This window comes from Bubalus kerabau, chromosome 8, assembly GCF_029407905.1.
Source record: "Bubalus kerabau isolate K-KA32 ecotype Philippines breed swamp buffalo chromosome 8, PCC_UOA_SB_1v2, whole genome shotgun sequence".
In the NCBI taxonomy this organism is placed as follows: domain Eukaryota; kingdom Metazoa; phylum Chordata; class Mammalia; order Artiodactyla; family Bovidae; genus Bubalus; species Bubalus kerabau.
Genome location: NC_073631.1, coordinates 84,213,017 through 84,236,671, shown reverse-complemented (window position 1 = coordinate 84,236,671; position 23,655 = coordinate 84,213,017). Strand labels below are relative to the sequence as shown.

Genomic DNA, 23,655 nt, shown 5'->3' with positions numbered 1-23,655 from the left:
CTGGAGAAAGGAATAGCTACCCTCTCCAGTCTCCTGGCTTAGAGAATGCCGTGGACTGTATAATCCATAAGAGTTGGACGTGACTGAGCAACTTTCACTGCAACACCTGCATGTACATTGAGTGAGGTCTCTTACCTGTCACCTGTGCACCTGAGAGCAGGAAGGGGCTATTGCTGTAGCGATCACCTTGAGACAGTATGCGGTCTGAGGATAGAGCCAGCACAGAGAAGTGGAGAGAGGGAACCTTGCCATAGGATTTTGAAAGCTGTTTTGCTCCATACCCAAAACAAAATAGAATGTTTAGGAGATTGACAAATTACCTTTTTTGATCAAATCATTGTACTTTGAATTGTAGAAGTAGTCCAAGTTTAACCGAAACTTGGATGAGAGGTTTGGATTAAGGAGGTCCCTCTTAAATATCTTGTGGTCCTAGAATGCCCCAGTAGCACAGGGCTGTTCTGGTTGATGGAGGTTGATGGGAGGGCTCCACTGGTTTTCCAGTTGTGATTCCCAGGCCTCAAATGCTTGAGTTGTCTTCTGTCAAGTGTTGTTCTGGACCTTTTGGAGAAGTAGACATTTAAGGGATTCAATCTAATTACAGTGAAAAATGATGACTCTACTTTTTACTCAATGAAGGTGATCAGAACTGCAAGTAACACTATAGTTTATTCCCCCTAGGGTGCTTTCATTGCATTTTATTGCTTTAACTATGATTGTAGAATGCCATCAACTTTTACTAAATTTAGAAATTTTGTATTTTAAGGACTGTTAACTGTAAATTCTTTAATATTTTTCTTTTGAAAATGAAGTTCTGTAAGAAGTAGAAACCTGAGTTTTTTTATAATCATTGAAATAATATATATAAAGAAAAAACTAATTTCCCTTCTCTTGCTACTTTGCCCAGCTCAGGGTTAATAGCCTGTTATATATCTTCAAGACCTTTGTCTATGCACAGAAATGGAAATAGAAATAATAAGAAAAACTATATTTAAATAATAAAAACCTATATTTAAGTATATAAACTGAGAGAGAGCCAGGCAGTCAGTCAAGCCAGAGACACAGAATCCAACAAAAACAGTTTGATAGAGCCACAGAAAGGGACACAAAGAGGTAAAGACAAAGGCACAGAGAGCCCCACAGAGAATCTAACAGGCACACATGCGTGCGCACACACACACACACACACACAATACTTTCCCTGTCTTAAAAATCCCAGTGCCCACCTTTCATTGCCCACCTCCACCACTATCCGTAGCAAACACTTGGTTTTTATTTTTTTTAATGTCTGCATAGTTTTACCTCTTTCAGAATATCATCAAAGTTGGAAATACATAGTATGTAGCCTTTACAGATTGGCTTCTTTCACTTAGTAATAGAGATTTAAGTTTGCTGCATGAATTTTCATAGCTTTATACCTCATTTGTTTTTAGTGCTGATCAGTGTTCTGTTGTGTGGATGTATTTATTTACCCATTCACCTACTAAGAGACATCTTGGTTGCTTCCAAGTTTTTACAGTTAGGAATAAAGCAGCTATAAACATTCATGTGAAAGTTTCTATGTAAATAACAATTTTAAACCTCTTTGGGTAGATATCAAGGAGTGAAGTTACTGGATTGTATGTAAGAGTATGTTTGCTTTTGTAAGAAATTTCCAAATTGTCTTCAAAAATGGATGTGTTTGCATTTCCACAAGCAGTGAGTGAGTTTGTTGCTCCTTGTCCTCACCAGCATTTGGCATTGTCAGTGTTACGGATTTTTGTCATTCTAAGTATGTATGACATTGTTGTTTTAATTTGCCTTTCTCTGTTGAAACATGATGCTATTCGTGTACTTATTTGCAGTCTGTGTCTTTGGGGAAGTATCTTCAGATCTTTCACTCATTTTTAAATTAGGCTTTTTGTTTTCTTGTTGTTCAGTCCCTAAGTTGTGTCTGACTTTTTGTGATGCCATGAACTTCAGCACCCCAGGCTTCCCTGTCTTTCACTGTCTCCTGGAGTTTGCTAAAATTCATGTCCATTGAATTGGTGATGCTGTCTAACCATCTCATCCTCGGTCATCCTCTTCTCCTGCCCTCAGTCTTTCCCAGCATCAGGGTTTTTTCCAGTGAGTCAGCTCTTTACATCAGGTGGCCAAATTATTGGAGCTTTAGCATCAATTCTTCCAATGAATATTCAGGATTGAATTCCTTTGGGATCGACTGGTTTGATTTCCTTGCTGTCCAAGGGACTCTCAAGAGTCTTCTCTAGCACCACAGTTGTAAAGCATCAGTTCTTCGGCGCTCAGCCTTCTTTATGATCCAACTTTCACATCCATACCTGACTACTGGAAAAACCATAGCTTTCACTATCTGACCTTTTTCAGCAAACTGATGTCTCTTTTTAATATACTGTTGAAGTTTGTCATAGCTTTTCTTGCAAAGAGCAAGCGTCTTTTAATTTCCTGGCTGTAGTCCACAGTGATTTTGGAGCAAGAAAATCTAGTCTGTGACTGTTCCCACTTTTCTCCATCTATTTGCCATGAAGTGATGGGATTGGATACCATGATCTTTGTGTTTTGAATGTTGAGTTTTAAGCCAGTTTTTTCATTCTCCTCTTTGATCCTCATCAAGAGACTCTTTAGTTCCTCTTTGCTTTCTGCCATTAGATTCTAACTCTTGCTTCTTGTCTTGCATACAGCATTCTCAAGAGACAGGTAAGATGGTCTGGTATTCCCCTCTCTAAAAATTTTCCATAGTTTGTTGTGATCCACACAGTCAAAGGCTTTTTCGTAGTTACTGAGGCATAAGTAGACGTTTTTCTGGAGTTCCCTTGCTTTCTCTGTGATCCAACTGATTTTGGCAGTTTGATCTTTGGTTCCTCTGGCTTTTCTAAACCCAGTTTGTACATATAGAAGTTATTGATTCAGGTACTTCTGAAGCCTAACTTGAAGGATTTTGAGCATCACCTTGCTAGCATGTGAAATGAGTACAACTGTATAGTAGTTTGTACATTCTTTGGCATTGCCATTCTTTGGGAGTGAAATGAAAACTGACCTTTTCCAAACCTGTGGCTGCGCTGAGTTTTCCAAATTTGCTGACACATGGAGTGCAGCACTTTAACAGCCTCATCTTTTAGGCTTTGAAATACTTCAGCTGGAATTCCATCACCTCCACTAGCTTTGTTTTGCTTCCTAAGGCCCACTTGACTTCACACTTCAAGATGTCTGGCTCTAGGTGAGGAACCACACCTTTGTGGTTAACTCCGGGTCATTAAGACCTTTTTTGTATAGTTCTTCTATGTATTCTTGCCACCTGTTTTTAGCATCTTCTGCTTCTGCTAGGTCTTTGCCATTTCTGTGCTTCATTGTGGTTATCTTTGCATGAAATTTTCCCTTGTTATCTCTGATTTTCTTGAAGAGGTCTCTTTCCCATTCTATTGTTTTCCTCTGTTTCTTTGTGGTGTTCACTTAAGAAGGGCTTCTTGTCTCTCATTGCTACTGTTGTTTTCTTATTATTGAGTTTTTATGCTTCTTTGTATATGTCATATGTGTTGTGCTGTGCTGTGCTTAGTCACTTGGTTGTGTCAGACTCTTTGCAACCCCATGGACTGTATAGCCCACCAGGCTCCTCTGTCCATGAGGATTCTCTAGGCAAGTGTTGCCATACCCTCCTCTAGGGGATTTTTCCCAGCCCAGGGGTCGAACCTAGGTCTCCCACATTGCAGGCAGATTCTTTACCGTTTGAGCCACCAGGAAAGCACATGTGTTGTATACCAGACCTTATCAGATACATTTTAAAAAGATCTTCCCCAGTCTGGCTTGTCTTTTTATTCTCCTAATTGTATCTTTTGCAGAGCTGAAGTTTTTAATTTTGATCAAGTCCAGCTTCCTTCACAAGAACCCCAATTCTTTTTCCCTGGTTGCAATTTTGGTGTCATTGTCAGGGGTCTTCTGTTTTGTTATCTTCTAGGAGTTTTTTGGGAGAAGGAAATGGCAACCCACTCCAGTATTCTTGCTTAGAGAATCCTGTGGACAGAGGAGCCTGGTGGGCTGTTGTCTTTGGGGTTTCAGAGTCAGACACGACTGAAGTGACTTAGCAGCAGCAGGAGTTTTTTAGTTTTGCATTTTGCCCTTAGGTCTATGATGTGTCTTGAGTTAATTTTTGTGAAGTGTTTAAGGTCTGTATCTAGATTCTTTTTTTCTTTTTTGTTCTTGCCATGTCTGTGTCCACTTGTTAAGCAGCCTTTGTTGAAGACGCTGTTTTTCCACCAAAATGCCTTTGCTCTGTTGTTGAAGATCAGGTGTCTAGTTTTGGTATTAGAGTAATGCTGGCCTATTGGAATAAGTTTGGAAGTAGTATTTCTTAGCTCTTCTTGTATTTTCTGGAAGAGATTTTAGAGAACTGATATAATGTCTTCCTTAAACGTTTGGTGAAATTCGCCAGTCAAGCTGTTTGGGTCTATGCTTTCTGTTTTGAAAGGCTATTAATTATTGATTCATTTTCTGTAATAGATTTGAGCCTATTAAGATGATCTGTTTCTCACTGTGTAAGTTTTGGTAGGTTGTGTCTTTCTAGTTGTTGGTTCATGTCATCTAGAATATACAATTTGTGGTCATTGAGTTGTTCATATATTCCTTTGCTATGCTTTTAATGTTTGAGGGAGCAATAGTGATGTGTCCCTTCTTTCATTTCTGATATTAATAATTTGTACTTTTCCTCTTTTTTCCCTTAGTTAACCTGGTTAGAGCCTTACCAATTATATTGTTCTTTTCAGAGGATCAGTTTTCAGTTTCACTGATTTTTCTTTTTGTATTGATTTCCCATTTTCAATATCACTGATTTCTGTTCCAATTTTTATTATTCCTCTTCTGCTTACTTAGCTCTTTTTCTAGTTCCTTGGGTGGATGCAGAGGTAATTGATTTTAGAAAAGAACATCTAAAATCAGTAAAAAACATACATATATTCCGTGCTATAATTTTGCCCTAAGTGATAGCTTTGCTGTATCCCAAGTGTTTTGGTAAAGTGTGTTTTATTTACTTCAAAATATTTAAAAATTAATTTTTAGATTTCTCCTTTAACCCACCTGTTATTTAGAAAAAAAAATTTTAATGTATTTTGCAGTTTTCCAGCTATCTTTCTGTTACTGATTTCTAGTTTAATTCCATTGTGGTCTGATAGCATACTTTGTATGATTTCTATTCTTTTAAATTTGCTTAAGTGTATTTTATGTGTGTGACTGGGTCTGTCTTGGTGAATGTTTCATGGGGAATTGAGAAGATGTATTTATTCTGCTGTTTTTGAAGTATTATACAGACATAAATTAGATCCAGCTGACTGATAGTGGTGTTCAAATATGTTCTTACTAATTTCTTTGTATTGAATTTGCCAGTTAATCTTAGAGGGGTCTTGAAGTGTCCAACTGCAATGGAGAGTTTTGACACTGTTTTAGGATTATACACATTATACACATGTTTTGGAGAATTGATTCCTTTATGTAATGAGCATTCCTTATGTAATTCTCCACTTTATTCCTCTTGACTTCTTTTGCTCTTAACTCAGCTCTATCTGAAGTTTAATATAGTTTCTCCTGCTTTCTTTTGCTTAGTATTACTCTGTCGGTCTTTATATTTAAAGTGGATTTTTTTTTGTAGACAACATACAATTGGGTTGGGCCTTTTTAAAAATTCAGTACAACGTTCTGCTCTGCTAATTGGTATATTTTAGACCATTGGCATTTAAAGTACTTGTTGATGTATCTGAATTATTATCGACTGTAATTTGTTTTGTTTTCCATTAGTTACCCTTGCTGTTTTTCTTCTATTCTTTTTCTGCCTTCTCTCATCTTTGTCTTTTTATATGACTGTTTCTTCTCTTTTCTGAGCATATAAATCCTTAAAAAATTTTTTTTTAGTTGAGCTTGTGTTTGCAATGTACATTTACAGTTGGTCCAAGTTCTCTTTAAAATAACATTATACTACTTTAGGTTGTATGCATGAGTTCATGCTTCAATTGTGTCCGACAGTCTTTGTGACCCTGTGGACCATAGTCCACTAGGTTCCTCTGTCCATGAGATGTTCTGGGCATGAATACTGGATTGGGTTGCCATGCCCTCTTCCAGAGGATCTTTAGGTACCTCATAACAGAGGATTCCCATTTCCTCCCTCCTATCCCTTATAACATTATTGTTATTCATTTTACTTATCTACAAGCTGTAATCACTCAACTCATTTTTGCTATTATTGCTTTAAACAGAAAGACTCTTAACTGTTTGGTCAGTGAATAATAAGGAAAATAATTTATTCTACCTTCATTTAAGTTGGTCGGTTTTTTTCGTTCAACACTTTATAAATAGTTCATTTCACTGTCTTCTTGCTTGTATAGCTTCTGAGGAGAAATCCAATATGCATTTTATCTTTCCTACTGTATAGGTAAGTTTTGTTTTTTTTTTTAACCTGGCTTCTGTCAAGGTTTTCTTTTTGTCTTTGATTCTCCGCAGGTTGCATGTGATAGACCTAGGTGTAGATGTTTTGTTATCTATCCTCCTTTATATTTAAGTTTCCTGGATTTGTGGTTGGATATTTATCATTTGGGGAAATTTCAATCATTATTAGTTTTAGGTTTTTTCCTGTCCTTCCCCCATCCCCTTCCTCCTTCCTTTTTTCCTCATTCTCTTATTTGTTTCTGGTATTCCTATTTACATCTATGTTGTTATTGTTCCACGTTTTTTTGGACTTTCTTTTTCACTTTCTTGTTTTCCTTGGCATTTCAGCCTTTGGAAGTTCCTTTTGACATATCTTCAAGCTCACTGATTCTTTGCTTGTTTAAATCTGGTTTACTGATGAACCCAACAAAGCCATTCTTTGTTTCTCTTACAGTATTTTTTATTTCCATCAAAATTTCCATTTTTCTGCTTACAGTACCCATCTTGCATGTTGTTTATTTTTTCCATAAGAGCCCTTAGAATATTAATCACTGTTACTTAAAAATTCTTGGTGTGATAATTCCATTATGCTTGGTTTTCCATATTCAGACTGTGTTTTAGCATGCCTTGTAATTTTCTGTTGAAAGGTATATATAATATATTTAGTAAAAGAAAATGAGATAAATTGACTTTCAGTGTAAGGTTTTATATTTATCTGGCTAGCAGTTAGGTTGTGTTTGGTGTTTACTGTTTGCTGAAGCTGTATCAGAGGCTAAAATTTCCTTCCCTGTTGTCTTTTGGTTTCCCTGGAGACTTCTTCTTAAATAAGGTCTGAGATGCATAGTTATTTTGTAGTACCCTGTTCTTACATATGATGGTAAGTTATAGGGTGAAGGGAAGTGTTCTGTAGTCCTATGATTTGGCCTTAGTTTTTTAGAGAGTCTCTATCCTCAAGACATGTTTACCTGTTTTCTTGTTTCTGTTCCCTCTTAAGTGAGACAGGAATGCTAAAAGGAACTGGAGTTTAGTGTTTCTTTACCCTAAGTCAAAGACTAGAGTGTTCTGGAATTGGATATTTCCTTTTTGCTAGGCTGATGAGGCTCTTACTGAAGCCCAGTTGGTTAGACTCTGGTAAAACAGTTTCTCTTGAGGACAGACCTTGTTCAAGAACAGAATGTTTTAGGGATATTTCATCATGACTGTTTTCCCCCTCACTTTCCTGGAAGAACAACTTGCTTTTCAGTTTGATAGATAACCTGGTAGGGTTCCTGGTGATGAAATTCACAAAAGTGGTTGGGGGGCTTCCCTAAGACTGGAACCCCTGGAGTTTTAACTTAAATTTGTTCATGCTGAGTCTTCAGCAATTTTTCAATCATAATTTAGGCTTTCCTATGCTGGTAATTGTTGTTGTGGTGTTTTCTGCTTCTGAGCTTTGCTGAATTGATGATTCTCTGTATCTGCCTATCTCGCTCACCAATTTTGGGGGCAGTGGTTTGCTCTGTGACCCCAGTTCTCTGATAATCTAAGAACTGTTGATTTTTAGTTTGTTTTTCTATTTGCTATGAGGATGGGTGTGGGAACTTCCAAACTCCTGACTGCTGGATCGGAAACCATAAGCCCCCTGTGATAATTACTTTTATTTATTCTGTATTTTACTTTTCTTACTAAAGAATATAACATATCTCAAGGTGATAAAGCTTTCTTTTTCTAGCTGCATAATATGGCATGGTATGCATAAACTGGGCTGATTTAACCATTCTTCTTGATGGGCACTCAGTTTTCCCCTCTTTTCCCATTACTAACAGTACTGCTAGAAATGTGTTTATACATGTATCCTTGCATGCTGCTTATGTCATTTCCTTAGTTTACTTCCAAAAGTGTGATATCCAAGTCAAATGATATTTTCTTTCGTTAGCCTACTTTGTCAAAAAATTGTAGCAGTGTATGAATTTCCTTTCATTTGGACATCACTAAATATTGTCAGCCTGATAGGTAAAAATGGTTTCGTTTTTTTGATTAGTACTTTCCCAATTAGAGTGAGGTCTGAAGCATCTTTGTCTGCCATTTCAGATTCCTGAGTGCATCTTTATTTGTGATATTGCCATTTCTTTCATTTGGGTTATTTGCTTATTCCTTATGAATTTGTATTCTAGGCCCAATTGTTAATATATTTAAAACTTATTATTTGTATTCCTTATAGAAAAGTCAGAAAATGGCAGCATAAGAAGAAAGTAAAAATCACCCATCTGCTCACAGAGATAAACTGCTCTTAGAATTTTGATATTGGACATTTTTCTAAGCATATGTATGTATATAAATTCCTACCAAAATGAAATTTTACTTGGCATGCTATATAAAAATATTATTACATGCGATTTTATGTTTAAATACAAAATAAGAAAAAATATCAAGCAAGAGAAAAAAGCTTTTTGAAATGTAGGTCATGACCTACTAAATTGATTTCATGACACACCGTTTGAAAACATTGCCTAAAACTATGTAAATATGCAACCTGATAAAATAAAAATAAAAATATGAGAACAACAAATACATCCCTTAATTCAAGATAACTTGAATGTCTCCTATGTTTTTCATTTATTTAGTTTTTTTCAGACATTTAAAAAATTCAGTATTACTGAAATGCTCAAACATAATTAAAAGTAGACAAAGAAGTATGATGAATCCCACTGTCTCCATGCCTTACATTTAGCAGTTATCACATTTTGCTAATCTTGTTTTATTGAACAATCCATATTTAAATTTACCTAGTTGTCTCAAAAAATATTTTTCATAATTGGCTTTCATTGAATCTGGATGCAAGCAAGAGATCTGCACACTGTGTGGTTAATATTATCTTAAGTCTCTTGTGATCTATAGTATCTACTCTTGCCTTTTAACATTTTTGCTCTACTTATTGCTTCCCTGGTGACTCAGACAGTAAAGAATCTGCCCACAATGCAGGAGGTTGCAGTTCTATCCCTGGGTTGGGAAGATCCCCTGGAGGAGGAAATGATAACCCACACCAGTATTCTTGCCTGGAGAATTCCATGGACAGAGGAACCTGTGGGCTATAGTCCATGGGGTCACAAAGAGTTGGACATGACTGAGCATTGAACATTGATTGAAGAATAGACCATGTTTTGGGTTTGACACATGCTGTCTTTCATGGTAGTAAAGGACAGAAAAGGTGTGGACCTAACAGAAGCAGAAGAGATTAAGAAGAGGTGGCAAGAATACACAGAATAACTATACGAAAAAGATCTACATGACCCAGATATCAACAGTGGTTTGCTCACTCACTAGAGCCAGACATGCTGGAATGCGAAGTCAAGTGGGCCTTAGGAAGCATCACTATGAACAGAGCTAGTGGAGGTGATGGACTTCCAGCTGAGTCATTGAAGATCCTAAAAGATGATGCTGTGAAAGTGCTGCACACAATATGCCAGCAAATTTGGAAAACTCAGCAGTGGCCACAGGACTGGAAAAGGTCCATTTTCATTCCAATCCCAAAGAAGGGAGTGCCAAAGAATGTTCAAACTACCACACAATTGCACTCATCTCACATGCCAACAAAGTAATGCTCAAAATTCTATAGGCCAGGCTTCAACAATAAGTGAACCAAGAACTTTCAGATGTTCAAGCTGGATTTAGAAAAGGCAGAGGAACCAGAGATCAAATTGCCAACATCTGCTGGATCATCGAAAAAACAAGAGAGTTCCAGAATAAAAATCTACTTTACTGACAAACTGTGGAAAATTCTTAAAGAGATGGTAACCCCAGGCCACCTTACCTACCTCCTGAGAAATCTGTATGCAGGTCAAGTAGCACCAGTTATAACCAGACATGAAACAAAAGACTGGTTGCAAATTGGGAAAGGAGTAGGTCAATGTTGTATATTGTCACAAGTTTATTTAACTTACACGTAGAGTCCATCATGCGAAATGCCTGGCTGGATGAAGCAAAAAGGTAGAATCAAGATTGCCATGAGAAACATCAATAACCTCAGATATGCAGATGACACCACCCTTATGGCAGAAAGTGAAGAACTATAGAGCCTCTTGATGAAAGTAAAAGAGGAGAGTGAAAAAGCTGGCTTAAAACTCCACATTCAAAAAACTAAGATCATGGCTTCTGGTCCGATCACTTCCTGGCAAATAGATGGAGAAACAATGGAAACAATGAGAGACTTTATTTTCTTGGGCTGCAGAATCACTGCAGATGGGGACTGTAGCCATGAAGTTAAAAGACGCTTGCTCCTTGGAAGAAAAGTTATGACCAACCTAGACAGCATATTAAAAACCAGAGACATTACCTTGCCAACAAAGGTCTGTCTAGTCAAGGCTGTAGTTTTTCCAGTGGTCATGTATGGATGTGAGTTGGACCATAAAGACAAGCTGAGCACTGAAGAATTGATGCCTTTGAACTGTGGTGTTGGAGAAGACTCTTGAGAGTCCCTTGGACTGCAAGGAGATCTAACCAGTTAATCATAAGGAAATCAATTCTGAATATTCATTGGAAGGATTGATGCTGAAGCTCCAATACTTGGGTCACTTGATATGAAGAACTGACTCATTGGAGAAGACCCTGATGCTGGGAAAGATTGAAGGCAGAAGAAGAAGGGGATGACAGAGGTTGAGATGGTTGGATGGCATCTCTGACTCGATGGACATGAGTTTGAGCAAGCTCCAGGAGTTGGTGAGAGACAGGGAAGCCTGGTGTGCTGCAGTCCATGCGATTGCAAAGGGTCAGACATGAGTGACTGAACTGACTGAGCTTATTCTTCTAATCCTATAAATGGAAGTTAGCTATAGATGATTATTTAGATGTAAGTTCACATCTTTGGCATCTGTACTTCAAAAGTGATGCTGGAAACTTTTTTTTGCAGTTTCTGTGGGCAGGAATTTGGGAACCTTAGCTAGTCAGTTTTGACTTGAATTCTTTCATAAAATTGAAGTGAAATGTTGACTGGGGCATCATCACTAGAAGGTGTAACCAAGGTTGGAGAATCTATTCCAGGTTGGCTCTCTCACGTGGCTGGCAAATTGTAATTCACTGTTGAGGGAAGGTCTCAGTTGTTAGTGTGGACCTTTCAAAAGTGTTAGTTGATTATTTGACAACCTGGAGGCTGGCTTCATAGGGCAAATGATCCAAGAAAGTTTTTAATAATTTTTTTTATAGAGAATGTGTATGTCTTTTCAGAGAACAAAAGTTCATGTCATCTACATATGGGGATAGTTTTAGCGCTCATGTTTCAGTTCTTACTCTAATTCAGTACGGTCTTCCCTGGTGTCTGAGACGGTAAAGAATCTGCCTGCAATGCAGGAGACCTGGGTTCAATCCCTGGGTTGGGAATATCCCCTGGAGGAGGACATGGCAACCCACTCTATCCCCATGGACAGAGGAGCCTGGAAGGCAACAGTCCAGAGGGCCACAAAGAGTTGGAAAAGTATAAATAGAATGCAAGACATTATGTTTTAACTTAACACAATCTCTTAGACTTATGTTTTAAAACTGTTAGTTTTAATAATATTTTTATTTAACAGTATATCAATAAATTATTTCATTTGGAAACAATTTAACAAATTATCAACATATTAATTTTTTTACTTGTAGTGAGTTTTTGAAATCAGTGTATGTTTTACACTTCAGGAACATTTAGAACATCCACATTTCAAGTAAGCAGTAGCCATATGTAGCTAGTAGTCACTGTATTGGGCTGTTCAACTGTGGATACTCTTTATATAATTAACTGTGTTACTTAATACCATCAAAGATAGTGAGATAGAGGTATCAGCTGCGTAATCTTTGATAATCTACTTTAACTCAGTATCATCAGTATATTTCCATATCAGCAACATACTTCTGCAGTATTTTTCAGAGTGCATGGTATGGTATAGGTGTACCATGTTTTTCTTTTTTGCTTAATGTTTTTAGGTATTATTACTTTTAGTGAGCATGCTTATAGAAAAATCTTTTATGTCTTTATTTCTTTGTGCTAAACATCTATAAAAGCCCTTGCTATGTTAAAGGGTACAGGATTTTTAAAGCTTTGGGTGCCTTTGCCAAATTATATTTTGTAAATATGCCAGTTTACTACTGGCAGCATATGATGATGTATGTTTACGTCATACCTTTGTTAATACTGTGTAGCTTTCCTTTGGAAATATTTTCCTCTTAGTTAAAAGTGGTATATGATTTGTATATTTTTATTAATAGTGAGATTAAATACATAGGCATCTGCATGTTGACAGTTCATTAATTTTTCATTTTCTATTGTTGTCCTGGTCTTTTGTTGGTTCAGTTCAGTTCAGTCGCTTGTTCGTGTCCGACTCTTTGTGACCCCATGGACTGCAGCGTGCCAGGCCTCCCTGTCCATCACCAACGCCTGGAGTTTACTCAAACTCATATCATTAAGTCGGTGATACCATCCAACCATCTCATCCTCTGTTGTCCCATTCTCCTCCCGCCTTCAATCTTTCCCAGCATCAGGGTCTTTTCAAATGTCAGCTCTTGGCATCAAGTGGCCAAAGTATTGTAGTTTCAGCTTCAACATCAGTTCTTCCAATGAATATTCAGGACTGATTTCCTTGCAGTCCAAGGGACTCTCAAGAGTCTTCTCCAATACCACAGTTCAAAAGCATCAATTCTTCTGTGCTCAGCTTTCTTTATAGTCCAACTCTCACATCCATACATGACTACTGGAAAAACCATAGGTTTGACTAGATGGACCTTTGTTGGCAAAGTAATGTCTCTGCTTTCTAATATGCATTCTAGGTTGGTCATAACTTTCCTTCCAAGGAGCAAGCATCTTTTAATTTCATGGCTGCAGTCCCCATCTGCAGGAGCCCCCCAAAATAAAGCATGTCACTGTTTCCCCATCTATTTGTCATGAAGTGATGAGACCAGATGCCATGATCTTAGTTTTCTGAATGTTGAATTTTAGGTCAACTTTTTCACTTTCCTCTTGCACTTTCATCAAGAGGCTCTTTAGTTTTTCTTCACTTTCTGCCATAAGGGTGGTGTCATCTGCATATCTGAGTTTATTGATATTTCTCCCAGCAATCTTTTGATTCCAGCTTGTGCTTCATCCAGCCCAGCATTTCCCATGATGTACTTGGCATTAAGTTAAATAAGCAGGGTGACAGTATACAGCCTTGACGTACCCCTTTCCCTATTTGGAATCAGTCCATTTGTTGTTCCATGTCCAGTTCTAACTGTTCCTTCCTGACCTGCATACAGATTTCTCAAGAGGTCAGGTGGACTGGTATTCTCATCTCTTTAAGAATTTTCCTCAGTTTGTTGTGATCCACACAGTCAAAGGCTTTGGCATAGTCAGTAAAACAGAAGCAGATGTTTTTTTGGAACTCTTGCTTTTTCGATGATCCAACGGATGTTGGCAATTTGATCTCTGGTTCCTCTGCCTTTTCTAAAACCAGCTTGAACATCTGGAAGTTCGTGGTTCACATACTGTTAAAGCCTGGCTTGGAGAATATTGAGCATTATTTTATTAGCATGTGAGATAAGTGCAATTGTGTGGTAGTTTGAACATTCTTTGGCATTAACCTTCTTTGGGATTGGAATGAAAACGGACCTTTTCCAGTCCTGTGGCCACTGCTGAGTTTTCCAAATTTGCTGACATAGTGAGTGCAACACTTGTACAGCATCACCTTTTAGGATTTGAAATAGCTCAACTGGAATTCCATCACCTCCAGTAGCTTTGTTCGTAGTAATGGTTCTGAAGGCCCACTTGACTTCACATTCCAGGATGTCTGGCTCTAGGTGGGTGATCACACCATCATGATCATCTGTGTCATGAAGATCTTTTTTGTACAGTTCTTCTGTGTATTCTTGCCATCTATTTTTAATATCTTCTGCTTCTGTTAGGTACCTACAATTTCTGTCCTTCATTGTGCCCATCTTTGCAATAAATGTTCCCTTGGTATCTCTAATTTTCTTGAAGAGATCTCTAGTCTTTCCCATTCTATTGTTTTCTTCTATTTCTTTGCACTGATCGCTGAGGATGGTTTTCTTATCTCTCTTTGCTATTCTTTGGAACTCTGCATTCAGATGCTTATATCTTTCCTTTTCTTTTTTGCTTTTTGCTTCTCTTCTTTTCACAGCTATTTGTAAGGCCTCCTCAGACAGCCATTTTGCTTTTTTGCATTTCTTTTTCTTGGTGATGGTCTTGATTCTTGTCTCCTGTACAATGTCATAAATCTCCATCTGTAGTTCATCAGGCACTGTGTCTGTCAGATCTAGTCCCCTAAATCCATTTCTCACTTCCACTGTATAGTCATAAGGGATTTGATTTATGTCATACCTGAATGGTCTAGTGGTTTTCCCTGATTTCATCAATTTTAGTCTGAATTTGGCAATACAGAGTTCATGATCTGAGCCACAGCCAGCTCCTGGTCTTTCTTTTGCTGACTGTATAGAGCTTCTCCATCTTTGGCTGCAAAGAAGATAATTTTTTTGGTGTTGACCATCTGGTGATGTCCATGTGTCATTTTTAGTATTTGTTCTTCTGTTGTGGAGTCATTTTAATTTTATTTTCTAATTGTTTCTAATTTTAAGTTCTAATTGTTGCTGGCATGTAAGAAGTCTGTTTTTGTGTGAAAGTTATTCAGCCCTGTCCGACTCTTTGCAACCCCATAGACTGTATATAGTCCATGAAATTCTCCAGGGCAGAATACTGGAGTGGGTAGCCTTTCCCTTCTCCATGGGATCTGATCAACCCAGGGATCACACCCAGGTCTCCTGCATTGCAGGCAGATTCTTTAGCAGCTGAGCCGCAAGGGAAGCCCCTGGACTAACCTTTTTTGTATACAGTGTTTCTAATGTATCTTTTTCTTTTTTAAAAATTCTTTTGAATCTGTGGAGATTGTCATCTCTTCTACCAGTAATCTTGTTTTTTTCACTTTCAATATTTGTTTTTAATTTTACTAAGTTGTAGAACAGTTAGTAATAATGAACATTCTAGTCTTGTGTGGAACACCTGCATTTTACTGTTAAATATGACAGTAATTGTTTGTTTCAGGGAAATACCATTACAAACTTTTAAGAAAATATCCTAATGGAAGGTTACTATGAAATCTTTGCTCTAGTTATTTTTTTATTTTTATTTTTTTGCCTTGCCACCTGACTTACAGGATCCCCAGAGCACGGATTAAACCTAGGCCCTGCTGTGGAATTGCTTTGTTCTGACCACTGGACTGCCAGGGAATCCCCTTTGCTCTGTTTTTCATCAGGAACTGATTGTGAACTTTCTTCTGATGTCTTTTTGGTGTATTGATAGCTTTTTTACTTTGAAAGATAGATGTATGGAATTTTATTAGCTTTTTCAGTCTTGAATTGGTAAATTAAACTGCTTGAGTGAGATATGTATAGACAATAGCTTTGGATTCAGTTTCCGCAAGTTTTGTTTAAGAATTTTGAATTTATCATTTGTATCGTGTGTATGTGCTATGTGCTGTTGTATGTTTTAGCGGTAGGATTAATACGTTGATTTTATAAAATTAAGCTGTAATTTGTATGCTTTCACATACTCTGGAGCTGTATAAAAGAATTAAATTTTACATTTATTGAAGACTTACTAGAAGTCATATAAAGCCCAACTGGACCCGGACTATTTTTTTAATTAAAAGTAACCCTTGTAACATCTTTAAATTTTCTTTGATGAACTATACTGATTTTTTCCACTTTTGCCAAGAAACAGTTTGTTCAGTAAGTAAAACAGTTAAGAATTTATTTTATATTAATCATACCCAGAAACTATGCAGTGTGAAAATTAGCCGTGTTGATTTTATATCATAGCAATTTTCTTTAGGGGAAGAAAGTTGGTTAGATATCTCCTTTGGATGTTATTGATACTAGATTCAGAGAGAAGAGAGTAAACATTATTAAATGACAAAAGTATCAGTTCTTTTAAAGGATTAGTTTTCTCCCCAGCACTTTATTTTTTAAAAATTTTGAACCTGTGGTAAAGTTATAAGAATAAAATCTTCAATGTATTAATTATTCTTGTTCTTAGGTGCATTTTATTTGGTGTTTGAATATATGGACCATGATCTGATGGGACTGTTGGAATCAGGCTTGGTTCATTTTAATGAAAATCACATAAAGTCATTTATGAGACAGCTCATGGAAGGTCTGGATTATTGTCATAAGAAGAACTTTTTGCATCGAGATATTAAATGTTCAAATATTCTTCTAAACAATAGGTATGATGAATTTTGACATAATATTTTTAAAATGAATCTTATATATTATCTACCTTGATGAAATTTAAAAATTAGTTTTTTATTGCTTAAAATATTTTTAACATAATCAGTATTACAGTTTGGACTACATCTGAAGTTGTGTTAAATATACTTCAATTAATTAACTTCCAGTAATAGTTTATAATGTATGTAGGATAAACTTTGTTGACTTGCTGAAATTCCATCTCCTCAATCTAAGCAATTTAATAGAATTAAAGTGGATCAAACCTCTGAAGAACTTTAGACTCTTTTTAACCTTATAGGGATTTAGGAGTCATAAAGGCCTGAGTTTGAATCCACAGAGTAGTTTGAATGTATATACTAGTATCCATAAATGATATACTAGTTTAAGTGAACTTGGGAAAATTATTTAACCCCTCCTTTTGTTGTTGTTGCTGAAGAACAACTGTCATACCTCAATGGAGGAGAGAAAGGGAAGGAAAGACTACTGAGCATTATAAGCACCTCCCGGCTCCTAATACTTAGTTGACCTTCTTGTGTGATAGTATTCCAAATGATATGAATGGTTCTTCTAACAATATGATTTTAGTTCTAGATTAAAAATGGATTTTAGAATCTTTCTTAATTTGGATTTTTTTAAAAAGTCATCACAGTTTTTAAGTGAACTATTTTTGAAGCGTTTATATATATGTACGTATGTACCTACATATAGTCAAAGTTTATGTTAAATATTTTACTGGTAGCATAAGCTGAACTCTGATAATTCTATTGTAATTGCTAATGTTTGTTAAAGTGAGGCATGCCTGATCCTGATTTTAGTTAATAGGAAGTATTCTGTAGAGCACCTAGTCACTCTTAAGAATTGGAAAATTGAACATAAATTTAAAATGATATGATTTGGTTTTGTGCATTTTTGGCTGGAATTTAACAGGTAATCTGTATTATTACTAAAGTAATACAAGTTGCTTCACTTTGTTAATTTTCATTGACGTGTACTTTTCTAAATAGGAACTGGATAATACTGAGAAACTTCTTACATTAGTACTTTTATGTATAATAATATATATAATAATAGTACTGATATAATAGTAGCTGAAATTATTCAAAGAAAAGTACTGATTTTTTTGCCTTATATTGTTGTGAGCTTATCTATTTGCTTTTTCCTATAGAGCCTTGGGTACTGCAATGTAATCAAAGTTACTAATTAGTTTTAGAAATAGAAGAGAATGTGTACCATCAATTCAGAATAAACTAATACTTTTTGTTGATTTTATCTTACTTCCATCAGAGGACAGATAAAGCTTGCAGATTTTGGACTTGCCCGATTGTATAGCTCAGAAGAAAGGTAAGAATATTTTCGAATGAATATTGTAGACATTAGTGAACAATTTTAGAAGCTATATTAAGAATACCTTATTGATATTTTATTTTTTTTAACAAAAGAGGAATTTTCTTTTCATGGTTAAATACATGAAATAATGAAGTATTATATCATGTTGGGTTGACTATTTTATTTATAAGAATTTGTACATTAAATCAATGTAAAAATAAAAGATTTTTAATATCTCGAGGTAAATATAATTTTCTTTTAAAAGTTTCTTAAATGAGCTTAGGAATTTTTTAAAAAGAAATCATGCTTAAATTTCTAATGTGTATCTAGACATTAAGATGTTTGTAATTTTGTGTTTAATGAAAAACCTTAGTAAATGCTGTTTATGTTGCATGTTTAAGCTTATTTTTTTGTTTTAGTTATTATTTTGAACTTCCTTAAACATTTTTTTTAACAATAGTTATATCTCTAGTTGTGTCTGTTAAATTCCTTAGAACCTTTTACTTAAACAACCTACTTCTTTGTGTGGAGTCTCTGGCTAAGGTTGGGATTTGTATCCCATTTAGCTCCAAAGGATGATGGTACTGAAATATGACTTGTCTTACAAGGATTATTCTCAGAAGAATAATACGGAATTTCAAAATAAAATATTTTTCTGAAATAGTGCAGCTTATGTAGATAAACTATGCATTTAACTGGGTTTATTATCTCCAGTTTAGCCCATTCCTTTCTTGTCAGACAGTGTTGTTTCTTTATATTGATATATGTTATATATATGTAAATTGTTTATGACAATTCTGTAATTTACTTAGTGTAATCATAATTAGATATAGTAAAGTGTCAGTTAATTTGGAATTCCTAACAATAGGTATTTATGTTCACTGAATGTTTGCCAGTTTCTGCTTACTTGAAAAAAAATTCTTTTTAAAAGTACTTTTTTAGAATTAAAAATTGGTTTATATTTTAATCTTGTAGTGCCTGTGACATAACTCTGAAAATTATTTTTAGAATTTAGAGGTTTTTAAATGGTATGTTTGGGATACATTAGAGTTCTTTTTAACCTCAGACAATGGTATGGACAGGTTGTAACGGACAGTGTTCCAGTCCCCTATATGTACTTTAGCCCTAGCTTTTCTGCCTTTATTTGTTTTACCTAATTAATATTTAAAGGAAAGGTTGTATGCTTTTGCTTGTTTGCTTAAGTTGTTCTAGAGCTTAACAGCTTCATTTCCATTTGAGAAAACAGACCCAGAAAGGATTGAGTGACTTGAAATATTCAAAAGTATTTGTTAATATCATCTAGAGTATGTAGCTTGAAGTTTCCAACTTCCACTTATTTATTCTTTCCATCATATATAATAATGCCTCTTGATAGAATTTGAAGGAAAAAAATATATAGGTTCATATATATAGGTTCATAAGTGTACTTAATCCAAAACTTCACTTGCATAGCTGGTTCACTGAGATTTCATAGTAGTTTTGTTATCCTTTCTTAATAAAAGTATATGTCTCTCATACTTTGACTATAAATCCTATTCCTCTTGTTTTCATGTTAGGTTTCAGTGGAGATGGAGAACAGCTAAATTACCATTTTCCATCTGATGATTCTTTTTATGCAGATATTTGTCTACATTGGAATAAGTATGTTTCAGAAAACCTATAGAGCCAAATTTTATGTCTGAATCCACTCTCCCACTGAATTTTTTTTTTTAATGGAATGTAGGGTTTCAGTGGAGTGTCAGGGGTTTGGCGTGTTAACTGAGGCTTAGTCCTCATTGTCTTGCTGAATTGAGAATTTAAAATCCCATAACTTTGCATTTTCAGGTAATGTATACTGAAATTTTCTGCCTATTCAAATTTGCAAGTTAAAAACTTGGTGTATCATTTTGTTTTACAAGCAGATATCCTATCCTTCAGGGTTATATAGTTTTAAAAAATTACTTTTTTCAGATTCAAATAATTCTGATTTCTTTTAAATCAGTAAAGAAGTAGGCTTAACTTAATGGAATGACTTTAAACATATTATTCTAGTAAATTTTAATAATACTGAAATTCACTGCCTTTAGCAGATTCACTGTATTATCCCAAATTCTCTAGATATTTCTTGAAATACATAGCAAATGATTTTCATCCATATTTCTTTGTTATTAGAACCAGAAAGAAACCATAATATCCCGATCTAAATATTAAGAAAACTTTGAAAAACTTTCTGAGTATAATTAGCTATTACAGATAAAATGAAGTATTCAAGAAATTATCCTAGGGTTTTTTTGTTTTAAAATAGCAAATTTCAGCTTATCACTGTAATTTGATTTGGTATGTCTTTTTTTGAGTGAGAAAAACTGGACAGAGCTACAGCTAGTGTGTAGGAATTGAACATGAAGTAGAGGGTGACCAATATGAATCTCTTATGTCCTGTGTGCTACAATAGAAAAAAGGTGAACCACTGGGCTAAAACTAGGGGGAAAATAATTCCTTTAAAGTTGAAGAATCATTTTCTCATTTTGAACATCAGTATTAATGCTTTGCCTTATTTGGCCTTGGGGGAAAAAAAGAACTTGAGAATGGGAGTTTTTGCCCCATTTTCTCATATCCGTTCAGTTTTTTAGTAGCTTGTTTAGGTCCAACTTTTCCCAAGACTTTCAGCCACAATGATAAACCCTCTTTCTGAGTGTTTATTTTACTAGGTCTTGGCCCCAGTGCTTTTCCAAGTGGTGGGGTATCTTTTTCTCTTTATGTGATTGACTCATATGAAGAAAAAAATACAGTTTGTATATAAGTTGAAATTAATTTCACTTTTAGAGAGGAAACTATAGCTTAGAACATTTACTTCTTTAATGCTAAGAACTCAAAATCTTTAGGCCTAAATCAGGAAACTTTGGCTCTAGGCCTGGCATTGCTATTTTACCAGTTGTGGAATATTGAACAAGTCAGTTAATCTCTCTGTATTTCATTATTCTCAACTTTTAAGATAAAGGATTTCAAATATCTAAGATATTTATAGTTTATTGAAAAACATGTATTATTTCTTGGTTCTGAAAGTTAACATGAATAAAAGATTTTTAAACATTTAAAGACAATATCGCCATCTAGAGGCTTTTCATAAGATTGCCATTAAAGCCAAAACTAAATTTTCCCAAACCTATGTAGGGTATGAATGGGAGCCACCTGTTGCTGCTTGTCCAGGTTCTAGATGAAATTATATTCAGAATTAATTGCCTCCTTAGGGCTGGTCGTTTTCTGTTCTTGTCTTTTCACTAGAGCTAAAATTGTAATTATTTAAAGACAGGTATCATTATTTTAAACTTTTGTGTTTTATATGCCTTAAAACATAAAACACTTCCATGGTAACTGCTTGATTAATTCTGATCCTTGAATATGTTGTATTAATTATATTAAGATTAGTTGTTGGCCCTTCAAATATTATATTTTATTTTTGCCAAATAAAATATACTCATTTAGTCTTCCAGCAAGTTGTGTGATACTTCCATTTCTGAATTTCCCTTAAATCACCTTATCTATCTAACAATATTTTGATAGCATCAGATATTTAAAATTACCTGCGATTTACCATGAAAATTATTTATAAGTCTGATGACTTTACAATTTATTATCTAATTAGCCACATTAAAGTAGAAGCTTTGAAAAATAACTGGTGGTGGTGTCACTTCCCTAGTGGACTAAAGAAATAGTGTCTGCTTTTTTTCCCCAAAAACTGTTAATGAGACTTATTTGCAGAAGATACTCAGTAGAAGTTGAAAATCAGAATATTCAATGTTGAGACCATTATTTCTGGATTTTTACAAAGTTAGTTTCTAGCCATCTGAGAGTAACAGCTTGTTAGAGTTACTGTTCTTTGTTTTCTAATTTAATGTCTGAGGGATTTTATGTGTGTCTGTCTGCTAGGTTATGGAATTTATTGCTTGGAATTTAATTGTGGGAATAAATTGGAATGAAAAAATTCTTTTTTTTATTTTTAGGATTGTTTTAAGTATTAATTTATTCTGTAACACTAAGAACCTCACTGTATATTTTTCAATGTTGTTTCTTTTTTAGTAGGGGTGAATTTGTTTTTTTCTGTGTGTGTGTGAAAAGACTGGGTAGACATGTCAATACCACAATTGTTTTAGTCCATGAAGCAAAAAAAAAATCGTCAAATGTATGGTGTCACTTCAGTTTGTGTTTTCTTTTTGTGATCTAAACAAAACCATCTTTAGGATGTTGACTGTGAGTAGCTAAACCAGTAGACCAAGTTCTAAATGTTTAGTTTTGAGGACTCTGGATTTTTATTTATTTGTCTAACTTTGGATGATCTATTTTCATTATTACATCAGTACTTTAGCTTTCTTGGAAGTTAAATGTCCTAGTTTCAAAACAGTTTCAGTGTCTTATACTTTTGTTTTTACATTTGTAAACACAGTATCCTAATTATACAATGAAATATTCTCTTGATAACACTATAAATGATTATTACATTGGGTAATTCAAGATTGGTCTTATTCACTGCTAATTCCATCTACCTTTGAGTTTTCTTTTATATTAGAGTCCTGTCTGCCTACTTTCTCTGTGTTTGCTTTTTCCTCATTAAGCACTAAGATAAAACTGAGGCATGACACAATTTTGTGAAAGTTTTGTGTAAATTATCATAAGTTTTTCTTTGACTTTAATACAACAATCATTTTTGTTGTCTCTGGTCAGTATTAACTTTAAAATTATATTTAAAAACTTACTTCAATGTTTATTAAAACATTTAAAACATAATTAAAACACCCCTGTCTTTTTTAAAGTTCTTTTGCCAGTTCTCTTCTCTCCCTGGCTCTGTCTCCTAGCTCTAGAAATGAGCATTTGCTCAGCCTTCTCAGGGAAATGATAGTCAAGTGTAGTCAGAGCAAGAACCAAGTAATTTTATAGGTCTCATGTGGATATTCTCCTGGAGACAGCAGTGTGTATTGAAGGTGTAAACATCGGCATTTTATTTTATATTATCACTTTGGCTGTACTTTGGAAAGTAAATTGACCTTGTAAGCCTGCAAGCAAGGGCAGTCTGTTATAAAGCTATTGAATAAACCTCGGTAGGATAATCATAGCTAAACTAGGCAATGGGCATAGCTGTTGTAAAGATGGAGATGAATTTCATCATAAGATACAGAATTGTTAGAATTTGATGGTTGGCATGTTGGTAGACATATTCCTGCCTTTACCCCTATGGTAAGATTTCTGCTTAAGGAACTGAATAAATGACTTATTAATTAGGGTAAACTAAATTTATAACAAAGAGAACCTCAGAATTCAGTGGCTTAAAGAATAAAAAGTTTGTATTTCTCACTGAATAATCTGGAATAGTTGTTACTTTACCTTGATGCAAAATTGAGAGTAATTTACCATATTATTAGATGAAATGTTGACTCTGCTTCACACAGTCATTTAAGGATCCAGATTGGAAGATGTGCTGTCTTTCTTCACATGCCTTCCAAGTCGGTCACCATGTCTGTCAGCTTGAAGCTAGAAAAGAGAAAGGAGTGGTGTTGTGAGCCAAGCTAGAAATGGTACCTGTGTTCACTTTCCTTTGGCAAGAACTTGGGCACAAGGCCATACTTAACTGCAGTGAGGATGAGAGATGTAGTGTAGGTGGGCAGCTCCTGTCAAAGAAAGGAAGAACAGATTTTAGGAAACAGCTTTGTAGTCTCTGCCATAAACTGTGATGCT

The 23,655-nt window shown here is 35.2% G+C and overlaps 1 protein-coding gene and 1 long non-coding RNA gene across 5 annotated transcripts in view; one reads left to right on the top strand and one right to left on the bottom strand.

The window, feature by feature from the left end:
* The window catches only part of CDK13 (cyclin dependent kinase 13), a 122,558-nt gene that overhangs the window by 68,840 nt on the left and 30,063 nt on the right, over positions 1-23,655 (top strand). For all 4 annotated transcript variants that reach the window (XM_055590757.1, XM_055590755.1, XM_055590756.1 and 1 more), the window contains exons 6-7: positions 16,430-16,619; positions 17,908-17,964. In XM_055590757.1, coding sequence (XP_055446732.1) covers positions 16,430-16,619; positions 17,908-17,964 — 247 coding nt within the window. The remainder of the gene's footprint in view (positions 1-16,429; positions 16,620-17,907; positions 17,965-23,655) is intronic.
* Positions 141-23,588, bottom strand: LOC129659419 (uncharacterized). The gene is made up of 3 exons (XR_008718064.1): positions 23,550-23,588; positions 23,332-23,451; positions 141-558 (listed from the first exon to the last, which is right to left on the bottom strand). It is a non-coding gene; the product is annotated as an uncharacterized LOC129659419 (long non-coding RNA).